Here is a 22,315-nt window from a genome sequence, read left to right on the forward strand (position 1 = left end):
AGATTCAATTCCTTAAAGAGATCCGCTTTAAGGCCAGCGTTAGAAGGSGTATTTCCCTTCCTCGGTCCGTACAGATTTGCTGCGCTCGTGGAAGGAGGGTTGTATTGTCTTGCAGCCTCCCTTCGCCTCCCCCAGTGCCCCCTCTCCTCCCAAACAACGATTATTTTTCAACAGCTTCTCAGCTGCAGCTGGAGGAGAACGACAGCCACGGACAGGTACAGTTGCTATGGTACAACTGTCACAGTAATTTAGCCCTACYGAGCTGGCTCCCACAGAATAATTTAACTGGGCAACGTGGCAAAAAGAAAGGTGGGGAGCGCTGGGTGGTGGAGCTCAAGCGATCAGACTCTTGCTGCAGGAGAATTTAACACCCAGGCTGTAGCCTCTGGAAGAGACGTGCACAGAACCGTCTAGCTAGCCCTGTTGTTCTGTCTCGACAAACCCGCACACAGCCTTTGTGCACCTTTCTAAGAGAGGATTGGACACGGCAATCTCCAATTTGTTCCTATTCTCCTTCTGGTTATACTTAAAAGCACAATCTCTTCTGCAGGTCCCTTCCTCGCGAGCTCCTCGCCTTAATATCCGAGCGTATCCCGCAGTGTGTTGCACAACCAGATTAACATCTGTCCTACCTTTGTTTCCTCAGCCCTGCTGCTAGGGCAGCATGTGCCACGGGGTGAAACATATGGTCGGGAGGGTTTTTTTTAATCTACCTATTGTTCTACATCTATTTTAGAGTTGGCAAGATCAAAGAAAAGCGCTCAGGACTTACTGAGCATGCTTACAACTCCCTGAGAAGATACCTGCTTATTATCCGCATTTGTTTTCATGCTTTAAAGACTCCAGTGATTCAGTATTTAGTTAAGCGTAAAGTTTCGCAACAAAAATCTTGTAACATCTCCGGGCTCAAAATTTCAAAGCCACCTCAAGCAGCTCCCAAGGCACAGACCCTGAGGAAGGACACGGTGAAAGGTGCACAGCCGGCCCGGGGAACTTCATAAGCTTTAGGAGGCCACTGGTTTAAACACTACCATTGGACTTCAGTTGAACTCCACAAGAAAGCTGAGGGTTCATAGCTGTCTAATGGTCCAAAAATGTGTGAGTTCTGTGAACTTAAAAATAGCAGGTATTGCTCATCTATGTCAGAAGAAGTCATTCAAACCCAGCAGAGAGGTTGAAAATCCCATTCTAATTTTATTTAGATTTTTTTGCTGCTTTTCTCCACTATTGCCATCTTAAAAAAGGCAAACTCACTTAATTCTCAAGCCTTGTCCCCGTATGACCCTTCCTCTGCCGCTGCGTTTCAGTTACCGCACAGGCTCTGCTATTTGCACTCGCTGTAACGGTTGTTCCAAAAGATGCCACCAAGGGTCCCCATCTGGGAGAACCACTAACACACATCTATCCTAGCAGTAACAATTGTGGAGGAAGCCTGTACACCACACAACTTATTCTGTATATACACAAGTTATAACCAAAGGGCTGGGGCTAGTGCTGATTACGAGGAAAAGAGTTAATTCACCACTGTTTTGTTTGTGGGAACTGTTTTTCAAAGTCTGGGCTCTGCCTTCTTGGCTACTCTCAAATTCTGTGATTTCACCCARCTGACCACTTTTTCTTTGAGGTTACAGTACATTTTTCTTTCTAGGGGACAGAAAAGACATTCAGGCATAGTCGAAACCAATACAGAAGAGATTTTCATTGCAGGAGAAGACCGTCTCYATCAGAACAACCAATAGAGGACTTCTCTTGAGCCCTCATATYGCACCAACCTCTAAGGACTATTGCAGGACCAAACACCTATCAGGCCAAACTACAGCTTCTGATCTGCAGCTCCCACAGTCATTCTCACAGAGATGTACAAGTGAACAGAGTCGTGACCCTTATACCCCAAACCCCACGAAATCTCCACCAGGCAAATCCTTGCATGGACTTCAGTGAGAGTCTCCACGCTTGCAAAGAGTTTCTCAGAGCTTGTGGTCCTAAGCCATAATTCTCCCTGTATGCAGCACCTTGCAGGACCAGGGCTTAGGAGTTACCAAGTCACCACAGTAATCACCAGCAGGTCAGGATTTCAAAGGGACCTACAGCTTGAACAGCACTGAGATTTGGGGATTTATCTCTCCTGGGCTCTTTTGAAAATCCTGATCAGAGTGCAGCTATGGTCAAAAATAAGTTATGCTAAAAATAGTATTCACGGGAGGGCCCAGTACAAATCTACTTTCCCCTACGATTCTTATGAGTCAGCTAGATACAAAGACAGAAGAGAAAATTCGTACAAAGCAGTAAACACAGAATGGAGATTCAGTCATGCCTCATGGGCCCTCAAAGGGGTACCTTGGGTATACTTCTGAAAAAGCAGCTTTGCAGTTAAAATACGAGGCTGAAATGACTGTACCAGCAATCCAAAAAAAAAAAAAAAAAATCAGATTCAACTGTAGAATCTCCTGTGCTGAGCTGAAGAAGCTGAAGAAGAATAAATATAGAAGCAATAAGATATTTATAGGCAGACAGCTATTTTAACAGAGCTCTGCTTTAAAGAGAATCCTTATTTAAGTCTTGTCTCAGTAAAGCTGCAGAGTGACTTAGAAAAATAACCAGATTAATTATTTTCATCAGGAGAACAGAGAAACACGTAGGAAAGATCAAATGCATGCAAATGCATTAAGAACGTGGATGCTCAAGTGAAGTGCTTCTGTTCTGGTTACTCAAATACAATAAGAATCGCGAGATCTCCCTAGYACAGAATTGTCTCTAAAGAGCCTATCCAACCCGCATCATAAGTCTTCGACAGAACAGAACAAGACAAAGCATTAAAAATAGGCACATATCTAATCATCGACGAGGTAGGGCTCAACGCTTTCCCCTCCCTACAGCTGGCAGGCTGAAACTTCCCACGTGATGGCACTTCAACTGTCCAGTGCTGTCTGCTCCAGAGAAACAATCAACAGCGAAAATTATAAAATATAAAAATATAAAATATATAAAAAATATTTTTTCGTTGCTGGACACAAAAAGCACTCTGTTACATATGTAGGAATGTTTCTAAAGGTACTGTATTTACTGTGATAATGGTCCCAATTCCTCCATCCTACCCTCAAAGTCAAGGTGTAGCCGTCACCCAAGTCCATTTAGGGTTATGGTAACACAGGTTGCTCTCTTCCTGCCCCCGGTGTGTTCTCCCACTTGGTCACTCTTTCCTAACCTGCGACGACTACGACGCCTGCTAAACCTCAGAGGTTATTTTGTTCAGTGGGACGCATCTTTTTACAGGTCACTTGAAAAACTCTCAAAAGACAGAAGAGAAGGAACAACCGTGCGGTGCAAGCATTATTTAAGCAAGTATGGGATTCAAAAACAATGTTTTGACTGTATTTCTGCAAGAAAAGTTGTCACTCTTCACTCGCAGGTCTGCAAAAGTTTGCAACATCTGTATACGAGAGGATCTGTTCCAAGACAGCTAGGASAAGGAGTGGCAGAGTCTAGAATGGAAGTCAGACAGCCCAGGCTGACCCACGGACTGTAGGACTTTGTGGGCAAAGAAAACTGCAGTGGAAGTAATTTTTTTWAATTTACTTCCTTATGTCTCAGCCTTGTGAAAATAGAAGAGCATTGTCGGGGCAGCAGGGCAGCTCAAGCTCTTTTGCCAAGTCAAGAGTTGCAATTAGAACAGTTCGGTATAAAGAGAGAATATAACCCAGCCCAAATAACCAACTAAAATACTGGTCTAAAAGAGGCAACAGCCCAAGCACTACTCCCATTACTTACATATCATGCCATGGCTTAACATCGCTAGAAGATCCTTTAACCAGGCTCTAATGATAACACCCAAAGGCACACACAATTGCAGCTCAAGCAGGCCTAGAGAAAAGCCTAAGGTAGACAGGAGACACCAAAGAAGTTGGAGCTGAGCATGAAACACGGTGCCTGGTTCTGCCACYGACTTCCCGCATGACCATGGGCACATCACCTCTGCCTCAAACCTCCACCTCTGGGGCAACATCTGGTTCCAGGAAACACTGCCCAGCTCATCAAACACAGAGGTCTTCAGGGAAGACTCCACATGCATGTGACTTGCACCAGCCAAGCAGAATCCCAACTTCGGCTGGAACAACAATGCAATTCAATTGAACAAGCAAGAGCGTGCATCTCCATGCATAGCTACACTGGTGGACTCCATCATCATCAACGCTGCTCTGAAGACAGGCATCGGGGTGGCATAAATGGGATTTATGTCGATTTTACACTGCTTGTAGAGAGGAAGATCCTGCTGGGATGGATGGACAGGGTGAGCCACTGAGTTACCCCAACTGCACGAGCTTCCACCCACCAGCAGGGCTGCCTGCTCACACTCCTAACGCCCTGCAACATGGGAGCAAAAACACAGCAGCCTAAAAAAGGAGTTTGTAAGGAGATCTCCAGGAAACAGTGACCTAAGCCTGCCCATCAAATTCGCTTACTTTATGCAGGCATGTGCAGCGGGGCTCCTAYGCGCTGCCCATCCGCTGCACCAAGTAAGCAGGCCTAAACCTGCAACGCCGAGCCTTTTGCACGGCTCAAGTTTTTGGATAGGGGAAGGAGGAAAGCGTTTTACTTTTTCCTTGGCCGTTAATGCAGGTAGATGTCTCAGGACAGCTTTCGAGGGCACGGAGGCAGGAACCAGCAAGGCAGGGATGTGTCTCCCCGCGCCTTTCTCGCGGGGTCTCGCGGCATTGGTACGCGGCGAGAGGCAGCGCACGGCGAACCCCGGCAGCCGCGAACCCTGCCGACGTAACCTCACTGATCTAATAAATGGACTCTGACAAGGCTAAGCGTGAGCTTCGCTGCCTCCCCASCCCCCTCCTCCGGCCCGGCCCCTCCCAACTCGAAGCCTCTTAAATAAAATAAATTAAACCACCCAACAAAAACACACAGCCTGAGCATTTTACAGCTCTGGTCTCCGGCGGGAGCCAGAAAAATGCAAATGAGGCCAGAGCTCGGATGAACGGTTCAAAGACAGCTCCAACCGCRGATCGGTGTGTTTGGGTTCAAGCCCTCCTCATCCTCCCCTTTCTGCTGCTGSCCCCCGCCCAAGAAAACCCCCAGACCTGCAGGAACACTCGGCACAACGCCAAGGGTGTTCGCAGGCAAGAGCGGACGCTTGCACCTTGCCGACAGATGCCATCAAAGCAGCTTCTCAGTCGCAGGCTTGATGCAAACGTGAACGTGAGATACAAAGAAGGGGCTGCCGGAGAGGAAGGGGAACCGTGTTCTCCTCAGTCTGCTGGCCACGCACACGCCAGCTAACCTGCAAGAGCTGCAATGCACACACGGATGCCGAGAGGAAAAACCAAGGGCAATGACACACTTAAAAATAACCCGCCGTGCCTGACCAGGGTTAAAGAAACATGCCCAGGAAGGGACGGAGGAGCTCCCCTCCCCAGAGGGTGCAATCGAACTGCTCCCACCTCTTGTTCGCTGGCTGCTTGGGCAGGCCCCAGCCCCACCGCACGTCGTGAGCGTGACGGAGCTCGATTCGCCTCAGCAAAACGCAGCCACTTCTCGCACGGGCTGAGACAGATCATGCTGTACCTAGAGCGTGTTTGTATCGATGCTATTTTAAGGCAGGGAGGGGAATGACTTGCCACATTGACAACACGGAAAATTTTACCCCCCATCTTGCAGAGAGTTAAAGGCAGAGCAGGGAGCTCACTTCTCCATCTGGGGAACGTGCTGTGAGGCTTCCAGGTCAGTGTTTTTCCACTGAAGATCCTAACTTTTAGTGGCAAAACAAATAGGTATTGCTATCTGAGCCGGTACACAAGCTGCCGTCACATGCTGGAGTTGAGGGCCTGGCTGAGATGAGAACAAGCAAGGACTCCCCAAGAGGAGATGTTCAGTTTGAATAGATACRCTTGCTAAGTTACAAGCTTTCCTTAGACTCTTGCACCAATATTAAGCAATACGGCTCAGGACCACCACCACCACGGCTCAGCCACCTTTGAATGCCTGCTACACTGYGGGTTGGACTGGAACCAAACCCACAGAGATCCCAGAAGCAACWTCTCTCCTGCTTACTTCTGTTCCAATGCCCAAACCTGTGCTCCAAYGTCAGGTGTAAACTGGGACATGCATAAGGTGTCTACACCTTCAGTTGATGATGTGCCCAAAGCATGCTAGATGCTAAATCCACCTGGCAGACAAGCTGAATGCAAAGAGCTTCTGATTTAAAAAGATACAAACTGTTTTTGGGACAGTCTCAAACATCAGGAGCTACCGCTTGTTTCTCATATCAAATCTGGGTTTCTAGCTGGCTGCCAGGTGGATTCTTCTACTAAGAACTGCATATACCCCGCAGCCATCCCTGTGCTGAGGGATACTAAGTTTGGTCTCTCTTACTTCACCATCTATTTGCCTAAAATTCATAGCAACTTAATACTGTAACTCCTTCTGCTGCTAGGCAGATGATACCAACAGCATGATCATAGACCTCTTTTCCTCTGAAGGGATAAATATAYCCGAAAATGTAAATTTAAATACTTTGCCTAACATCACTTTAGTACGAAACATTTCTGTGCACACAAACCCCAAGAGCACAAAGTGGCAAACCTCCCTTTCRTATCACCCAGAGGGAAAGCAAGGCATGGCTTCACGATGAGACTCGCTAGCAGCCAGTCAGATGGAAACAGGCTTGACTACTCCAACAGAGTGCTAGAAAAAGCCATTCCCCTAACAGATGCCTGATGTCTGCAGAAGAACTGAAGGCACATCCTTGTCGCCTCTGAACAGTGGGACGTGCAACAAGCAGCAGCACAGACAAGAAACCAGTTCCCACTCAATTGCTTCAAGTGGAGGATCCCTGATGCGGGAAAGGGTAAAAGCCGATGCTAAGGATTGTCACCGCAGATTGGTCACATACAACAAGCCTGACAACAGCTAGCTGCTGCGTGTGGTGCTCTAGCCTTGTAAAAAGATAGTTCGGAGAGCTTTCCTGCAAGCTCCCACTGCTCACGAGGTCARTGCATGGCTGGGGGAATACACTGCACCACAGAGGTGCCAGCATCACCAAGGGATGTGGCTAGGTAGAGAGATCCTGCTTTCAATACGCGTGTCAGTGGACAGCCTTTTCAAGGGAGAGGGGACTTCAAAAATGAACGGGAGTCAGAAAAGCACTAGTTTGATGCTCAGAGGCGAGTAACAAAATAGATTCATGGATTCGGGAACGTTTAATAAGCGTGAGCACTAACAATGCTTAGTACTTGGTACCCTGGGAACACGAAGATGCTTTCTTATCTTCCAGCTAACTGTTGGGCTTTATGATACTCGCAGGAACCCAGTATCCTCAAACCCTCTACCTACCTGGGGGTTAAAAATTATTGTGGGCAGATAGACAGGTAAATATGATGGCAAATGGCAAAGAAAGAAAGAGGGGGTTCACCAAGGGAGGTCAGCTCAGAGCAGGCTTCAACCACATGTCAAAGTGCGTTATTCCCCCAAACACGGCTTGGAGCCATAGGACATTGCTGCGCTCCGAGCCCTGGGCAGCGGAGGTTGATGCCGCCCACGGCACAGGCTTTGCCYGTAACATCATCCACTGCCAGGGCTCCGCAGGCTCCAGAGCTCCAGCCCTCAAGGGCACCTCCTTCCTCCAGAGGCAGGTAACTCCCTTCCCCAAGATTATTACAAAGCTTTTCAGTCTTAAATAGCAGAGTCCATCAGCAGACTAATAGTGAGAGGGCCATTCCCTTTGAAGTGCCCTTTCCTTCTCTGCTGTGCAAACAGGGAAAAGCAGGCTGTTGCCACTCCGCTGGAACAGATGCATTTTGCCAAGTGCTGTAAAAAGTGCAACTGTAGGTGATGCACTAAGAGTTCATCCTGAACCTACAAAGAATACAAAAGCGCACCTGGACACAAGCTGAGGTACCTTCTAAGGATAAGCACAACAAGAACTGCTGGGACTGGTGCAGAATCCCTGCTGCTGGAGAGCTTTAAGGGTGGGGAGAGAGGCAGCTGCCAGGGAGGGCTCGGGGTGCTGAGCCTGCTTCGGGGCAGGGGTGAGCAGGCGCTATCAGAGCCCCGGCCCTAACTTGCGTGATAGCAGAAACGCAGAGACGTCCCTGCAGAGGTGACGGCTCCGACAGACGCAGTAAGCAAACAGCCGAAGATGCTGCAAAGGGAGGAAGAAACGAGAGAGGAGGCGATGGCAGCAAGGGAAGCGGTCGTTGAAGGGAGAGCCAGACGGCACCCGCTTGYATTAAAAAGGGGAGGCAGGCAACTGGTTAAAGACCAACTTTTAAACAGCACCCGCTCTGCCCACACACAGGTAGGGCGAAGCAGGTTGGAGGCTGCCCACCCCTCCCCRCTGCGGGCAGGGGAGACCTCCCTGCTGCAGCAGACCTAATTTCATGGGGTTTTTGCACGAGCAGCGGGGTGGAAAACGATCACGGGGAGGCAGCGCRTGGAGAAGCGCCTCCCCGTTCCCCAGGTCCCCCACCAGCACAGCGCAAGGCRGCCAGCCCGAGCCGGGGCACGCTGGGCCAGCACCCACCGCAGCGAAGACGGAGGCTACCAATGAGCTCTCCAAATGCCAGGCGCGGTGCCGAGGGGAGCCGCGCGCCTCCCTCCCCCTCCCGCCACCCTCTCCAACGYTGACGAGGGAGACGGCGCAGTCCTGCGTGACAGCGTGAAATTAATATGATTTTGGGGAAACTTGGCAGTGAGTAATGAGCAGCTGAAATACCTCGTCTCCACCCCCTCCCCCCCCCCCCGAACTCGTTTAACCCTTTGGCTGCTGGCCTGGCAGCGTGGCGTAATGAGAGCAGGATCGAGGCGGGGGAGATTCAAACCTGGGCTAAAGAGGACCAAGGAGGGCTCAGGCTCCCACCTAGCAGCTGCATTTGCAGGGCAAGTTTTGGCACAAATCCAGATGGTGCTGCTTGCCATGAGGCCCAGCGCGCGAAGATGCTGAGATCAGGGCTGCTGGGCTCGGAAACACAGGAACTGCGACGTTGAGCCTTGTCCACGAGGAAAGCAAGCAGCTTTCTACAAGTCAAGCTCCATAAGAAGATGTCAGAAACAACGGGGGGTGGAAGAGGACCAAGCCTGTCCTCCAAACCTCACTGGGCAAATCCCAAAAGGCCACCTGGGAGGGGAACAGCCTGACAGGCCCAGATCACCGGAGGGTAACACCTCTGCTAAGAAGCTGGTTTGCGAGGCGCAGATCAGAGAAGGCTGCTCCCCTACGGATCGTTTTCCAAGGGTCGGTTTCCCTGGTATCCAGTAAGAGGAGAACTTGCTCAGAAAAATGTCCCTTCTGCAGGAAATACTTAAGGGGGTCCTTCTGCGAACTCCTGGCCATCTAATAGATGTCAGTTCCACACCACCATCTTCCCCCAACGACAAGGCTCAGGAGTTTTCTCCCAAGGTCTCAGATTGAAGAGCTCTTCTCTGCCAGATGCTTGGAATTGGTCAGCTGGTTCAGATATTACTGGGGGAGGAGGAAAGGGAGGCGAGAAGACAGATGGTCAGTGTGATCTGCCTTAGCTTGCCTTCTTACGGAAAAGCAAGATGGGGGCAGGAGCACAGACACAAAGGTTCACAGCGCCACAGACTGCAAAAGCCGATACGGCTCCAAGCGCCAGGGCACAGCAAGCCTTCGGTGGGGGATTTGCTCTGTGGGAGGCAAGAGTTCGTACAATGAAAGGTGGGCAGTTGTAACCGTATCCCAAGGGCTTAAAACCCCCTAGATTAGAAGGGGCAGAAATGCTGTAGCAGGCTTGAGGTTAAAAAAATGCTAATAATGCAAAGAGRGATGCAAATACAGGACATAGTGTCATCCTGAGCAGAAAACTGTGACTCATTAGAGGCTTGTTCAGGACCTTCTCATGAAGCGAGACTGAAAACTACCCACACATCTAGGCTAGCAAAAGAAACAAAGGTGGATGGGTCAACGTCACTGCGCTGAGAATTCTAGTTCRGAAATTTAATATAGAGAAGAATTTTAAGAGCAAGAAAATAATCACTTGGATTGTTCCTCGAGTGAAAAGCCAAGACATCGGCTTAAAAGTTAGCCCACTGTAGTTTGACACAGCAGATTCTGCAACCCCCCACTGCCAACCCAAAGGTAGCCTGAAAGGTAGCCTGGCAAACAGACAGTTTTGAAAAAGAACAAGAAAAGGCTGYAACCTAAGACAAAAAAACCCGTATGTCTGTCCTTCTAATAGACACACACCCATACTCTTCACAAGCCAGACAAAAGGAGACCTTATAATACTAATTGCACTGAGTAGGTTATTTATAGGAGATGGCAGACAGGGTTACTATAGGCTTCGCTGCTTGTTTCCTATCGAGGAGAAAAAGCACACGTGCACACACGTATGTGCACTGTAGTCCCACYTGGCATAGAAAAGTGTCAAAACCCCCAATACCAGGGCTATATTTGAATAAGACATTTCAAAACGGCCCCTTCCCCATCTCTCCTCACTTCCCCAAACCCCTCTGCACTGATGAGCAACCAAGTCTGTGCGTAAAACTAATTAAGTTCCATCAGCAGGTTCAGCTTAGCGCCTTGGCGAGAGACGCTTCTGCAAAAGTCAGAACGAAGCAGCCTAGAAACTCCCTCAATTTGCATTGGACAACTGGACTGAGCGGAAGCAGGCAGCTGAAAACTCCTCAACAGAGGTTTCAGGCGAGCAAAAAGGGGACCTGTGGGTACGGAATATTTGGAGTGCAGAAKGGGGGGGGGGGGGAATCAAATGAAGTACTGCAATGAATATTCAAGACAGGGAAAGAGATGTACAGAAAAATCTTCCTTCTGCTCTTGGGAAGACCCACCTTTTAAAGCAACCCTGTCAAGATAACAGAGTTAAACACTTCCTTATCTATGTTAAACACCTTTATAATTCAAACCGAAAAACAGCACTGAAAACATATTTCATTCTCCCCCGCCCTGTGGCTCGTTTTGGATAGTCAAATTAACTGGTCGGTTATATTGCTGGTCTCTGAATATTAGTCCAGTATTGCTGTGTTTGGATTTCCAACACAGAAGGAAGCGACTTAAAGGACCAAAAGAAGAAAAAAAAAAAGTTTCATTTACACTTTCAAATACAGTGAGAGAAATAAACCAGCCCAGCAGATCCCTGCCTTCTCATCCGGATTTCTCAGCTCACAGCGCTAATGCACATATCTGCAAGCTGCTGCCCAGAAAGGCACCTGCATCCTGCACTTCCACACGTGCTGCTCCTGGCGACCTGGAACTTGGAAGCGGGTGCAAACAATGCTGCGTAAATCCTCCGCGCTAAGCCKGGCTGTAAGCACGCACCTGGGGCAGATTGTGCAGCAGAGAACAAGGTCACACACTATCCAAACGCGTCGGAAGAGCGGATTACTCGGGGTGGTCTAACTGTGGCAGCTGCACGGGCCGGATCTGGAGTTTGGGGCCACCCCTCTGCCACAGCAGCAGGCAGGGGCACTCAGCTGCTCAGGCCATCGCCGCTGCCAGGACTGCTGCTCCCAGCTCCGGGTTGGAATATTTTAGGTGCTGTATGAACGTGACCTAAAGGGTAACATATGCAGGACTTCAACACCCCTGAACTGCAGAAGTAAGCAAGTTTGGCATGCAGAGGGAGGACCATCAGACATGACGGACTACGCAACATAGCCCATAAGAGGCAAGACTTTAATCTTCCAACAGCTTCCAGCAGGGAGAAAAAACGGGGCGATAAGAGACAACGGGAGGGAAGAGATCCACACTAYGCAGTGGGATCACAGGTGAGACTGCTGCAGCCGAACGCAGCGACACTGCGCATCCAGGACCCGTTGCCAACACCACCGAGTCTCCCGGCAGGCTCCAGGGATGACTCATTGCTAGAGGCACACCGGAGGGCAGTGGAGAACCTGACGGAGCAGAGGATCTCCACCTTCCCCTTACAAACCTAAAACCCACTGAAGGACACCGGTGGGACAGAGGTTCAGGCAGCAAGTAGGGAGCACTCAACAAAGCAGTTTCCTAATGACACCAAAGAAAACATGTCCAAAGATGCRTTTGCATTTTTACAAGTGCCTCTGGGTTGCATTGCAGAAGGGGCAGGCAAAGCAGGCGGGTGAGAGGTGCAGAGCTGGACTGGAAGCAACATGTTTGAAAGCGGGTGGTTTTAACCAGCCCCCAGCTTCAATGATGGAGTAGCAGTCCAAAGTGCCCCAGATATCAGACACGCTCCTACTCAGACGCTCAGGAGGCTGACGCACAGACCTTGCATCCTAATTAGGGAGCTGAAATCTAGCACTAATAAAGTGCCACATCATCTGCTGGCACCATCTGAAGCTGCTTTCATTTACACCTCCTGAAGATATGGCCTTGAACCGGCTCACGGATACTCTTTCCAATGCATGCAGCCCTGCAGCGCACAACAGCTCGATTTGCACTGCGTTCAGGAAGCCACCTTTAAAACAGGACTCTTACAGCACAGGGCTTTTTCTTTAGAGACGGGCCAAATCAGGGCGAAAATGCTGTTGCCATGGGAGTCCACCTGCACACTGGAGACCCAGCACCACACCACACACGTGCACCAATGCATGCGTTTGGACAGGAACTGCCACCTACCACCAACGTAGTTGCAAGGGCTCAATCTGTAAACTCGGCAAGCTGGTAAACTCCACGGGGCTGGAGCCTGAGCTCAGCCGCCTGCCTGCGAGGGTCCAGACTGCTTCACTGGTAGCATGTTCCCAGCTCAGTTTTGGTCTGGGCCAAACACCCCTCTTACCGRGGCCTGGCTCAGGGGATACCCTTGCTCACGCATGCTGTCTCCCAGGTAGCAGGACAGAAGCCACCCTTTCTAGAGGAAGAGAATTTGGCTGTATGGATGTGAACCAYGCTGTCCCCACTGGCCACCAGGCTGCTTTAGCTACTCGTAAAGGAGCTTTGTCTCCTAGGGCATTTACCCAAGCAATGGAAAGTGGCTACATCTCTGCAGAAGCTCGGCTATTCTGCTGTACCCCTAAACCCCAGCCTCCTCCTTCCCAAATCCTTTTCCAGCAACCACTGCCTTGCTTGCTGCATCTTCTTCATCTTTCCAGCCTGATGCTTCCTCTCAAGTCCTGTCCCCCTCTCAGGGCAGCCTGGGCAGCTTGCTCACAACTGCCCCCGTGGCTCCCCGTTCCAGGAGGAACGCAGGGACCCCAAATCCCCTCCACACTTCCGGAGGGTCTTGTTCTTCCCATCCTGCTCTAACCACATTTCCCTCTCAAACAATAGGCTCAGCCTGTTTTCAATCTCATGCTTTAAACGGAGGACTTTCTTCCCGACATATCAAATTCTCTTTTCCTCTGCAACAGCCGCAGATTTACCACCAGCAACGAAGATGGAAGGGGAGTCTTTAAGCTCCTCATTTGTCCACGGCTTTGCTGTCTCATCTGAGCTCCATGTGCAATTAAGAAGGCATGCCACTTGAAACAAGCGTTTGATAAAGCCACAGCCATTGGGAACCACTCAGGTAAACTCACGTTCCCAGCTAATCACCATCGCTTCCCGCTCAACAGTTCGATACCAAGCAGAGCGTGCGTTTGCAGTACAGGACACCCACGCTGCCAGCAGCTTGAACGTATCAGCCAGTTCAAAACAGCTCACCAGCTAGGCGTTCAGCCTCGGGATCTCTCTGGAGGCTGGAGAGAAGGATCAGTCATGTTTTTAAACCACCTGTTTGCTTCCTCAAGAACACGGTACAGTGATCCCACTAAACACCAAACCAAACTCTGGAGGCACCATCAGTGCTAGGAGCACTCAAACGTAAACAGGTTCTCCTCTTATTGAGGCATATTCCAGTTCTTGTCCCTAGAACCGTTTTTGACAGGTTTCCATCTGAACGCATGCCTCTYGGCAAGATATACATGCCACAGTACTTCCATGTGCTGCTGCCAATACCCTAATCCACAAGCGAAGCCAGAAAGCTGGGATCATACACAGGTCTGACGGCTGGGTGCAAAAAGTCCACTGATTTCACAGGGTGTTTCTGCTTGTTCAGACTCGTTTTTAGGCATCTCCTTCTGGGCACAGGCACATAAGCACGATATCAYGGGACCGGCAAAGGTGCGAATATTGCAGAGCAGCTGGCACGCTTCACGGCCTCCGAGGCACCCTGACCCAGCTTACCACTTGCTCAGCCAAAGGCTAGGTCAGCGCGTTTCTACCACGGCCAACTGCAACTGGAGTGCAGGATACTTCCTGGCCTGCCCAGGGGYGATTCAGGTCTCTGCAGATACCTCCTGGCACATCGCAGCCCTGCTACTGTTGCATCTGAGCAACTGTTTTCCCAGTCTTTCTCAGGAGTACAGCGTCCCTGTCTCCGAGGCACCAAAGCCCCAATCCACAAAGGCAGTTAAGAGAACGATCAATACAGGCCTAAATAACACGAGCGAAGAATTGAGGAATGCATYCAAACAGTCCCTGGCCCACAGGTCCAGCCTTTCTCCCCGCATCTGTAGATTGCTCCAGTACAGGATTTTGTTAATCTGACTTTGCACCAAGCAACAAGGGAGTTTTCTGGGCCACATGCATTGGATTTCAGAAGAGACCAACAGGCTCTTCTCTTGGCACAGGACCCCTCCTGGTGACAAGGGCAGCAGGTTGTTCTGGGGAACATCGCTCTGTTCTCTGCTGGGGGAGTAGAAACTATTGGCTTTAAATCAGCAACCGCACACTGGTAAGATAAGACATTTAGCTGATGGGCTTTGCTCGTTGCCCAAGCAGCTACCCTCCTCTTTTCTGAAGTGCGAGGCGCTGTCCTTCAAGCTGGATCTGGCTACAGACCAACAGCTGGACCCTCATGCTAAAATGACACAGAAACACAGCTTAGTCTGTTCATGGATGTGACCCAGACGAAGAAGCCACAAACCCAACAGTGGTTTCTTCCAACCTTTCTCATACAGGGTTGCTAATCTGTTCTACATCCTTCCACCAGTTTTGCTTTCCAGCATGTCTAACAGCTGCACGTGTAGCTACTTTTCCCTGTCTCCCTGTGACACTCAAGTAATGTTCCCAGCATATTTTATCCATGCTGATTTGATTCTGCTTCAGTTTTAAAGGGCTAATAGTGTAACAAACAAGAAGTTGTACAGTCCTATGAAACACAATCATTTTTGTACTGCATGCACCCTTACCTGGAGTGCTACGGGGAAGTTTCCRACTGTTAAAGAGTGAAGATCAATCTGCACACCAGTTTTAACTTCCTTCTCATGGGAGGGTGCAGGATGTATTGGGGGACCTCACTCTCAGCCAACAGCGGGCAGCTAAGCAGGTGATTCGGCCAAGAAGAGAAGACTGGTCTAGGACAGACCTGCTGACAAGGCAGGACTGCAGAAGTAACAGGCAACTGAATGAACCCATGGTTACTGGGAGCCACCAAGCCTGGTCCCACTGTCTCTAGATGGGACCTCCAGCACGGGCTCAGCAGTTCCTGGGCTTCTCCCCAGCATCCCTCAGCCAGTTTCATCTCCSCAGCTGCAGCTCCGCAGTCCCTGCCCTACCCCGGCAGGCTTATCGTGAGGAGGGTGCTGCTGACTGACTTCTGCAGCTCCCCAACGTTCAAGGGCCATCTGACTGTCCAGGGACAGTTTGGAGAGAAAAATTTTAAGTAGCTAAGAAGCAGCAGCAATGGATTTCAAAACATATTTTTAACAGAAGATCTAGGGTTTTAAAAGTAAAAGCAGCACTTGGAGAGTAATTTGACATTAGACTGTTCAACAAAACGTTTGCAACATTATGCATCCTAGTGCTGTTTGCACCGAATATTCTAATTAATACTGCACAGCACTGGCATCGGGAGAAACTCCCATGTTTATGAAGGGACTCATTTTTTCCTCCTCTGCCTTTAGGTAGCAAAGATTTCCACGGCTTCAACAGGGCAGCAATACTCAGGGAAGGAGAAATTGTCTCCAGTCATGTAGACTCCATTACTGGGAGAAAGGTGTGAACAGCAAGCATGTCTGGCAGACGGATTCATTATACCACCGTGTCCTTTATAATGGGAAATGAAAAGCCCATTCTGATAACTACACTTTATTATAATAGGTCAGAAGAAGTGAAAGGCATCATCTTATAAAATTAACTTCATAAAGACTGCCTCAAAAAAGAAAAAAAAAAATCTCTGCTCAGTTTCTCCACCGTATCTTGCTTTCAGAGATTTTTCTTCTTCTAGAAGAGACATGATTCCAAAATCTTGTCCCACTGACTGTTTTCACTTTTACCCTCTATCAGAAGAAATAGATCTGTTTTCTTCYAATCAGTCTCAGGCACTTGTTTTGCCAGATGCAATAAATGCCACGTCTTTGTCAAGACCAAGAAACTACTCAACAAAGAAGTTAAAATTAAAAGAGACAGCCATCCCCAAAGGTCTTCCTAAGAAGCAGTATTACTTTTTTTTTTTTTTTTTAAGGAAAGTCAGAATACAGAGATAAACATAGCTGATAACCTGTTCTGTGCTCTGGTGTACCTTTCAATTGCTTTTTCTGGTAGCTGTTTCCTTAGYCAGGCTAAAGTCCAGTCTTTCAGTTAATTATAATTTTATGATTTAACAGCTTTACACAGTGTGCTTGAACTCAGTGCCTACGGGTGAAAGACAAGAGCTGGCCAGATGTACAGTAAAACATCTTCTACGGCTTCTGACACCTGGTCTTGTTCTGAACAGCACCCTGAATTTGGAGGATTAGYGTCTGTTGTAACTAATTGGCAGAGAAGGGCTGCTCCGTTTTCTGGAAGTGATGGGTCACTGCAATTTTAGGAGAATTTTATGTATAAAGGCCCAGTTACAGATTCTCAGCTACATTTTGTAAAGCAGACAGAAGGAAACTGTTCCAGTCCCCAAACAGGCAACTGCAGAGACCCTCCAGTAACTGTTTCCTTTGAYGGTACAACCGTCAGGTATGTCAAATTCTAGGAAGACTCTATAGTATTTATCCCTCAGGTTGCATTTGATTGGGTGGAAGTCTTGAAGAAGCCCTTTTTTAAATCTAGTTATTCCTCTTTTGGCAAAAAAAAAAAAAAAAAAATCTCCTTGAAATGTCATACAGCAATTGCAAGAACACCTTTGTYTTTAATATTCAAGAAAGTTGGCGTAGATAGGGGGAAGGAGAAGGGAAGAGGATGCCTTGAAACAAACAGTTAATTGGAACTTCAAATGAGTATTGCATGGATCTAATGTGATAGATTTTAAAGGAGCCTAATTTTCAGAAATTGCCAGAGCTCCAATCTGTGAAAATGCGGCCTTTCACAGGACTCCAATTCAGCATGCCACATCTAGAGTTCCTTTTGAAAAAAGTCTTGCCATAAGAGCCCCCCAATTTGGCAGCAAAAATTAACAGCCTTCATGGGATATCAGTCCTTTTGTCTCTCCCCTCCTAATCATGGCTCTTTGGAAAGAGCTGTCGAAGGACTATTTATCTTTTGTTATTTTTCCAGGTAGTGAAGATAAGAGCAGAATCTAATAAAGAATAAAAATGGGAGGGAAAAAAAAAAAACACCCACAAAAGCTAAATCTTCACACCTAGCCCAAAAGCAGCCACTGTAATTGAAAAGCGTTTCTCCCTCCAAGGAAAATAACACCAATAGGGTCTCAAAAAATCCCCAGGCGGTGTGACAGAGCCCAACACCTTCAGCACAAGCACCCGGCAGAACATGTTCCCAGCCGAGAGCCACACGCCTGGTGGCCCCAGCAAAGCCATCYTGGAGGGCTGGACCATCCTGACCAGAGTAGTCAGCTGTTCCAGCCTGGGTCCTGCGTGGAAGGTGGGCGACAAGTAAAGCTTGCTAGAGCCCTGCATGGAAGACATTTATTTTGCAAGAGAACTTCAGCCTTCGAGGCCATTAACCTGAGCGTTCACAACTTTCAAGTATAGAGAAAAATCAAGCATCGTCTCTCTCTAACCCAAGGATTAAAACTCTATATTCCCAAACTCTGAAATCAAAAGAAATATGTTTGCTTTGAATCTCCTGTGAACTATGAGCTTGGGGAAAAATCAATTTGAATTTCACACCCACACACAGATCTTTCCAAAGGTCTGCTTCYTCCCAGCGGTTCCACCCCACCACCAGGAATGGGCAAGGAAGAAGCTCTTGGGAGCAAAGCATCCCCAAGCCTGCTGGTGCCRTGCAATGTGGAACGCACCTGCGGTCGTGTGCTGGGAAGGACGTGTGCCACCAGCCGCTTCTGGACCACAGCGAGGTYTTCCCCCGTGTTTGCACGGTTAGCTGGAGGGAGCTGAGGAAAGGCAACAGCAAGGAAGGGTGCACACCACACAGCCCCGGGCTACCTTAGACTGCCAACGCAGTGCCCTGCACCATCATTCTTATTCTTCAGGCAAGTTCAAGCATTTAAGTGATGGAACCATAAACGGTGACATCAAAAAGTAAAGACAACCAGGGTAGGATTTCCTGAACCACCAATGCTGAACCGCACATGTACAGAGGCTTTCAAAATTCGCCATTCAAAACACCCAACTCCGTTGTTTTGTGGTGTTTCAGTGTCATTAACGCCTACTTTGGGGTAGATTTAAAAAGGAGAACAGGCATTTCTCCTTGACAAAGCTCGAAACATGAAAATATTTGTTTGGGATTAAAAAAAAAAATTATTTTTCTCTTGCCTAGGCAATTAGGAGGAAAAAAAAAAAGGCAGAAAAGGAAGCAGGCAAAGAAACAACATCAGCTGCGTGGCTGCAAAGCGGCTTTTGAACATGTGAAACAATAGAGGAGATGCTTGTCCTGCAAAGCCGCCCGCCTCCGCAGGCCGGGCCCGCTGCCCTGCGCGGTGGCAGTGCCTGGCGGCGGCGGGGCCGGAGGTCCCCAGCCCCGCGGTCCCCAGCCCGCGTTTCCTGGGCAGGCTAAGAGTGCCCCCTGCAGCCCTCGCGTCCCTGCCGCCTCCGCTGCCAAACAACTGCTCACAATTTCAAACGAATAAATAACAAAACACAAATAAGACAGGCTCCTAAATGCAGAAAGRGCTAAAAGCTCTAGAGCAAAGGCATCTGATTTAAAACCACAAAAAGCAATCTCGGAGGATGAAGTGCTTCGTGGCACTCCGTCATACCTCGTTTTGGCCTCTCCGAAGGGAAAGAGGTATGGCAGGGGTAGAGGAATGATTGTGGGTCCCCCCCACCCCAGCCATTGGCTTTTGTTTTGAGGATAAAAACACATCTCTGAATATCTTAAGTAAATGAAACGGATGTTCATGCATCGTTCTTAAAATGCTGTCAACGGCGCACACGGCTAGAAGCTGCATGTTCCTTACAATATTAATCAGACTGCTCCGCTACTCCCTCCTCTCCGCAGCACTAAGGTGCCAGACAACAAGACAGAAAAAAAGAAAAACAGTCTCTGCTGGGCACTTCTATCCTCTAGGATAAGTACATAAGTCTCCCAGCTCTTTGCACTTAACACAGGGCCCTAAAAGCCAAATAGATCCTCCTGGTTTTGCTTGCTTTACTGTTATGGAGGACACAACTGCAGCCAAACTGTACCAAGTTTTAAGCTAGTGCTGTCCCATGTGCTGAGAAAACTCAGCACAGAACTTCGATGGCTAATTTTTTTGCCCTGGTCCAAGAGGCGAAAAGCACCCAAGACCTTTAAAGCTGCAGAGCACTAGAAAGCAAAAGCCTTTTGCTGTTCTGCAGGGATACTTGTGTCGTGCCTACCGTCTCCCCTTTAGCAACAAAGTGTGTGCRAGAGCCGAGTCACAACCTGGGCCCAGTTAAACCCAAGGAGCCGACTCCAAAGTAGTGATGCAACATACAGCTTTCCTCACAACCTTACACCTTTTCTCCACCCTGCCAGAAAAGAGCCTAGCAGCAGCAAAGAAACCAGTGTCCTTACCTGGKGTCAAGCCAGGAGAACATTACGTGTTAATAAAATTGGGAGAATTCACCGCGTATACGGAAATGCATTGCTTCCCCTGTTCCCAACAAATCGCTGCACAGCGGCTCCTCGCAAGGCAGTTTTCAATGCTTGGTTTTGCCAGGTTTTAATGGGTTAAGCAATTCCACAACCCAGTCCCTTTGGAAACAACCACCACAGCCTTGACGAGCCTGAAGAGCCTGCCTTCTGCTTAGATAGATTTACACTAACCCAACAGAAAAGCCACCTCCTAGCACAGTACTGAATTCTGCCCTGCAGATGGAAGCTATCACCCTTATTTTGCAGATGGAAAAAACGAGGGACAGAAAAGGACACTGATTCCCCCAACTTTCCTCTGCAGGTCAGCAGCAGAGTGCAGACCTTCGCCTGGGTCACTCAGCAATCAAAACAACGTTCTCCTCTTGGGAGCAAGAAACATGCCTTACACTATACTCTACAAAGTTTTACCTCTATTCTGGGATGCGTTATGAGGCTTCGTAAGTCACTGCACAAACGGTTGAGGATACAAAGAAAACAGAGATCAGCCAACGTACAGAAGAATGTGGTCACTCCTGTCCTATAGGCTAGGATCCTAAAATCAGTGCTACCCCAGGCAGATCTCAAGACTGACAAGATAATTCTTGCTGGAGAGGCTATTACAGACAGCACAGTCTCCCATCCCTGCAGTCACAGGGCTGCGGATGATAGGGCAACACCACCCCGAATGTGTCAGACACATCCACGTGTACACAGTAAAACGCTCCTGGAAGGCAAACTGAGATTTAAGTGCTCCTTGCACACCATAAAGGAAATACACTGTCATGTGTGCAAGACGGATGGTGGACAGAGCCAGTTCTCGATGACAACCAATCATACCAGCWGTCCACAGCAGCTCTCCTGGTGCTCCTCCTCAGCCAGGTGGGCCAAGCACCAGGAAAGCTGCTGCACATGCCTCACACAAAAGGGAAGTAAATAAATAAACAAATAAATCAGTGCTGGGTCATTTGTTCAACAAGTGGGGAGATCTCCTAACTCTGCTGATGTCCACTGCACAGTGCGACAGGCCACACACCTCTGACAACTCTCAGCGGCTCTAGCCAAAACGTGGGCTAATGCAATCTTTCTTGCAAGCAGAATTTCTATATTGGTATAATCTGCTACAACATTTATATTTACATTCAGTAAAGGCTCATTTACTCTGCCCCCCCCCCCCCGAAAGAAAGAAAGAATCAAATCTCATAGAAAGATCCCTATTAAAATATGTCAGCTTCAGCACGGAGCACTCCACAGACCGATGAAAAACACGTTCCTACCTGAAGAGTTCCCTGATTTCCCTCACGGTAGCTTGGAATGGGATATTTCGGACCAAGATCTTGGAAGTCRTCTGCTTCTTGAGAGTTTGTTTCTTTCGGGATGATTTCACAGCGGGCCTAAGAAGTCAACAGCAAAGGGCAGTTAAAGACCATTACAAAGCAACACATCCAGGCCCCTCTGGCTCCTTTAAAGTTAGGAACCTAGAAAAATTAACCAGGTAGCTCACAGCTGACATCCTCACCGGCAYCTTACTGGCAACAAGGGAAATTTCAAAGAGTAGATGGAGAAGAAATGAATTTAACTTAGTGTTTTAAATCCTACATCTAAAAATCAAAGTTTTCAGCTTTCTGATTACAATCACAATTTTTAAATATATTTAATCCACTTTCACATGCGCACTTGGTTACTCTCCCAAAGAAAAGATCACGCATCATACCTGTACTCACATCTGCCACTAACTTTTGTTTTGACAGCAAATCTCGTATATTCTATTGTCAGAAGGGTGTGCACTATTTCCACATATTTAAATGATTAATGTATGCTAACTTTGATCCTTTTTCTTACTGACTTAGAAAATAGTTAATGAAACTTTTAAACAGATTTTTTTTCTTTTGCTTAGGACTGGTTGCATTTGAACAAGATAAAAATTTATCCAATACAAAAAACAGCAGCTTGTTTCATGAAGTAAAGCACTCCACATTATAGGCTGGATACCAGCTGAAGGAATTTTAAAATGCAAAATGGATAAAAATGGCTTATTAAAAGAACTGAAATACAAGCTGTAGATAGTGAATTGTCAAGACTGCTTTTGGTTCCCAGGGACCAGATTTTCAAAGCAATTTTGACATTTAAGAGACGCATCTTCCAGTAGGGTTTCCAAAGTTTCTAAATGACAATTTTCAGGTGCCAATATGCACCTTTAAACATCCGGGTTCATTTTCAAGCTTCCACTTAAAAGTCTGTATTGAATAAAAACTATGAAGAAAACCCTAAAGCAGGACTCCAACTCATTTCATCCAAAAGAAACCATCTCCTTCGTACCTGGCAGCCTAAAAGAAGTTAAAGTTAAAATTTTTCAAACAAGAAAAAACATGAATTTGTTTTAACTGCAGCAGATTATTATTTTTAAGCTCCTGGTTTCCCTGA

At 48.0% G+C, this 22,315-nt stretch overlaps 1 protein-coding gene across 13 annotated transcripts in view; it reads right to left on the reverse strand.

Annotated features, from left to right (window-relative positions):
- The window catches only part of RBM19 (RNA binding motif protein 19), a 92,889-nt gene that overhangs the window by 48,680 nt on the left and 21,894 nt on the right, over nt 1-22,315 (reverse strand). For 7 of the 13 annotated variants that reach the window (XR_003255081.1, XR_003255080.1, XM_026075167.1 and 4 more), the window contains exon 21: nt 21,169-21,285. Coding sequence is in view for 8 of the 13 variants with exons in the window: in XM_026075167.1 (XP_025930952.1) it covers nt 21,169-21,285 (117 nt within the window). In the remaining 5 variants the exon portion in view is untranslated. Of the gene's footprint in view, nt 1-9,351; nt 9,467-11,122; nt 11,534-13,578; nt 13,639-21,168; nt 21,286-22,315 lie in introns of those variants that run through there. The other 6 variants (XR_003255086.1, XR_003255082.1, XM_026075169.1 and 3 more) reach the window with 5 other exon arrangements.

This window comes from Apteryx rowi, unplaced genomic scaffold (assembly GCF_003343035.1).
Source record: "Apteryx rowi isolate R43461 unplaced genomic scaffold, aptRow1 scaffold_40, whole genome shotgun sequence".
NCBI lineage: Eukaryota > Metazoa > Chordata > Aves > Apterygiformes > Apterygidae > Apteryx > Apteryx rowi.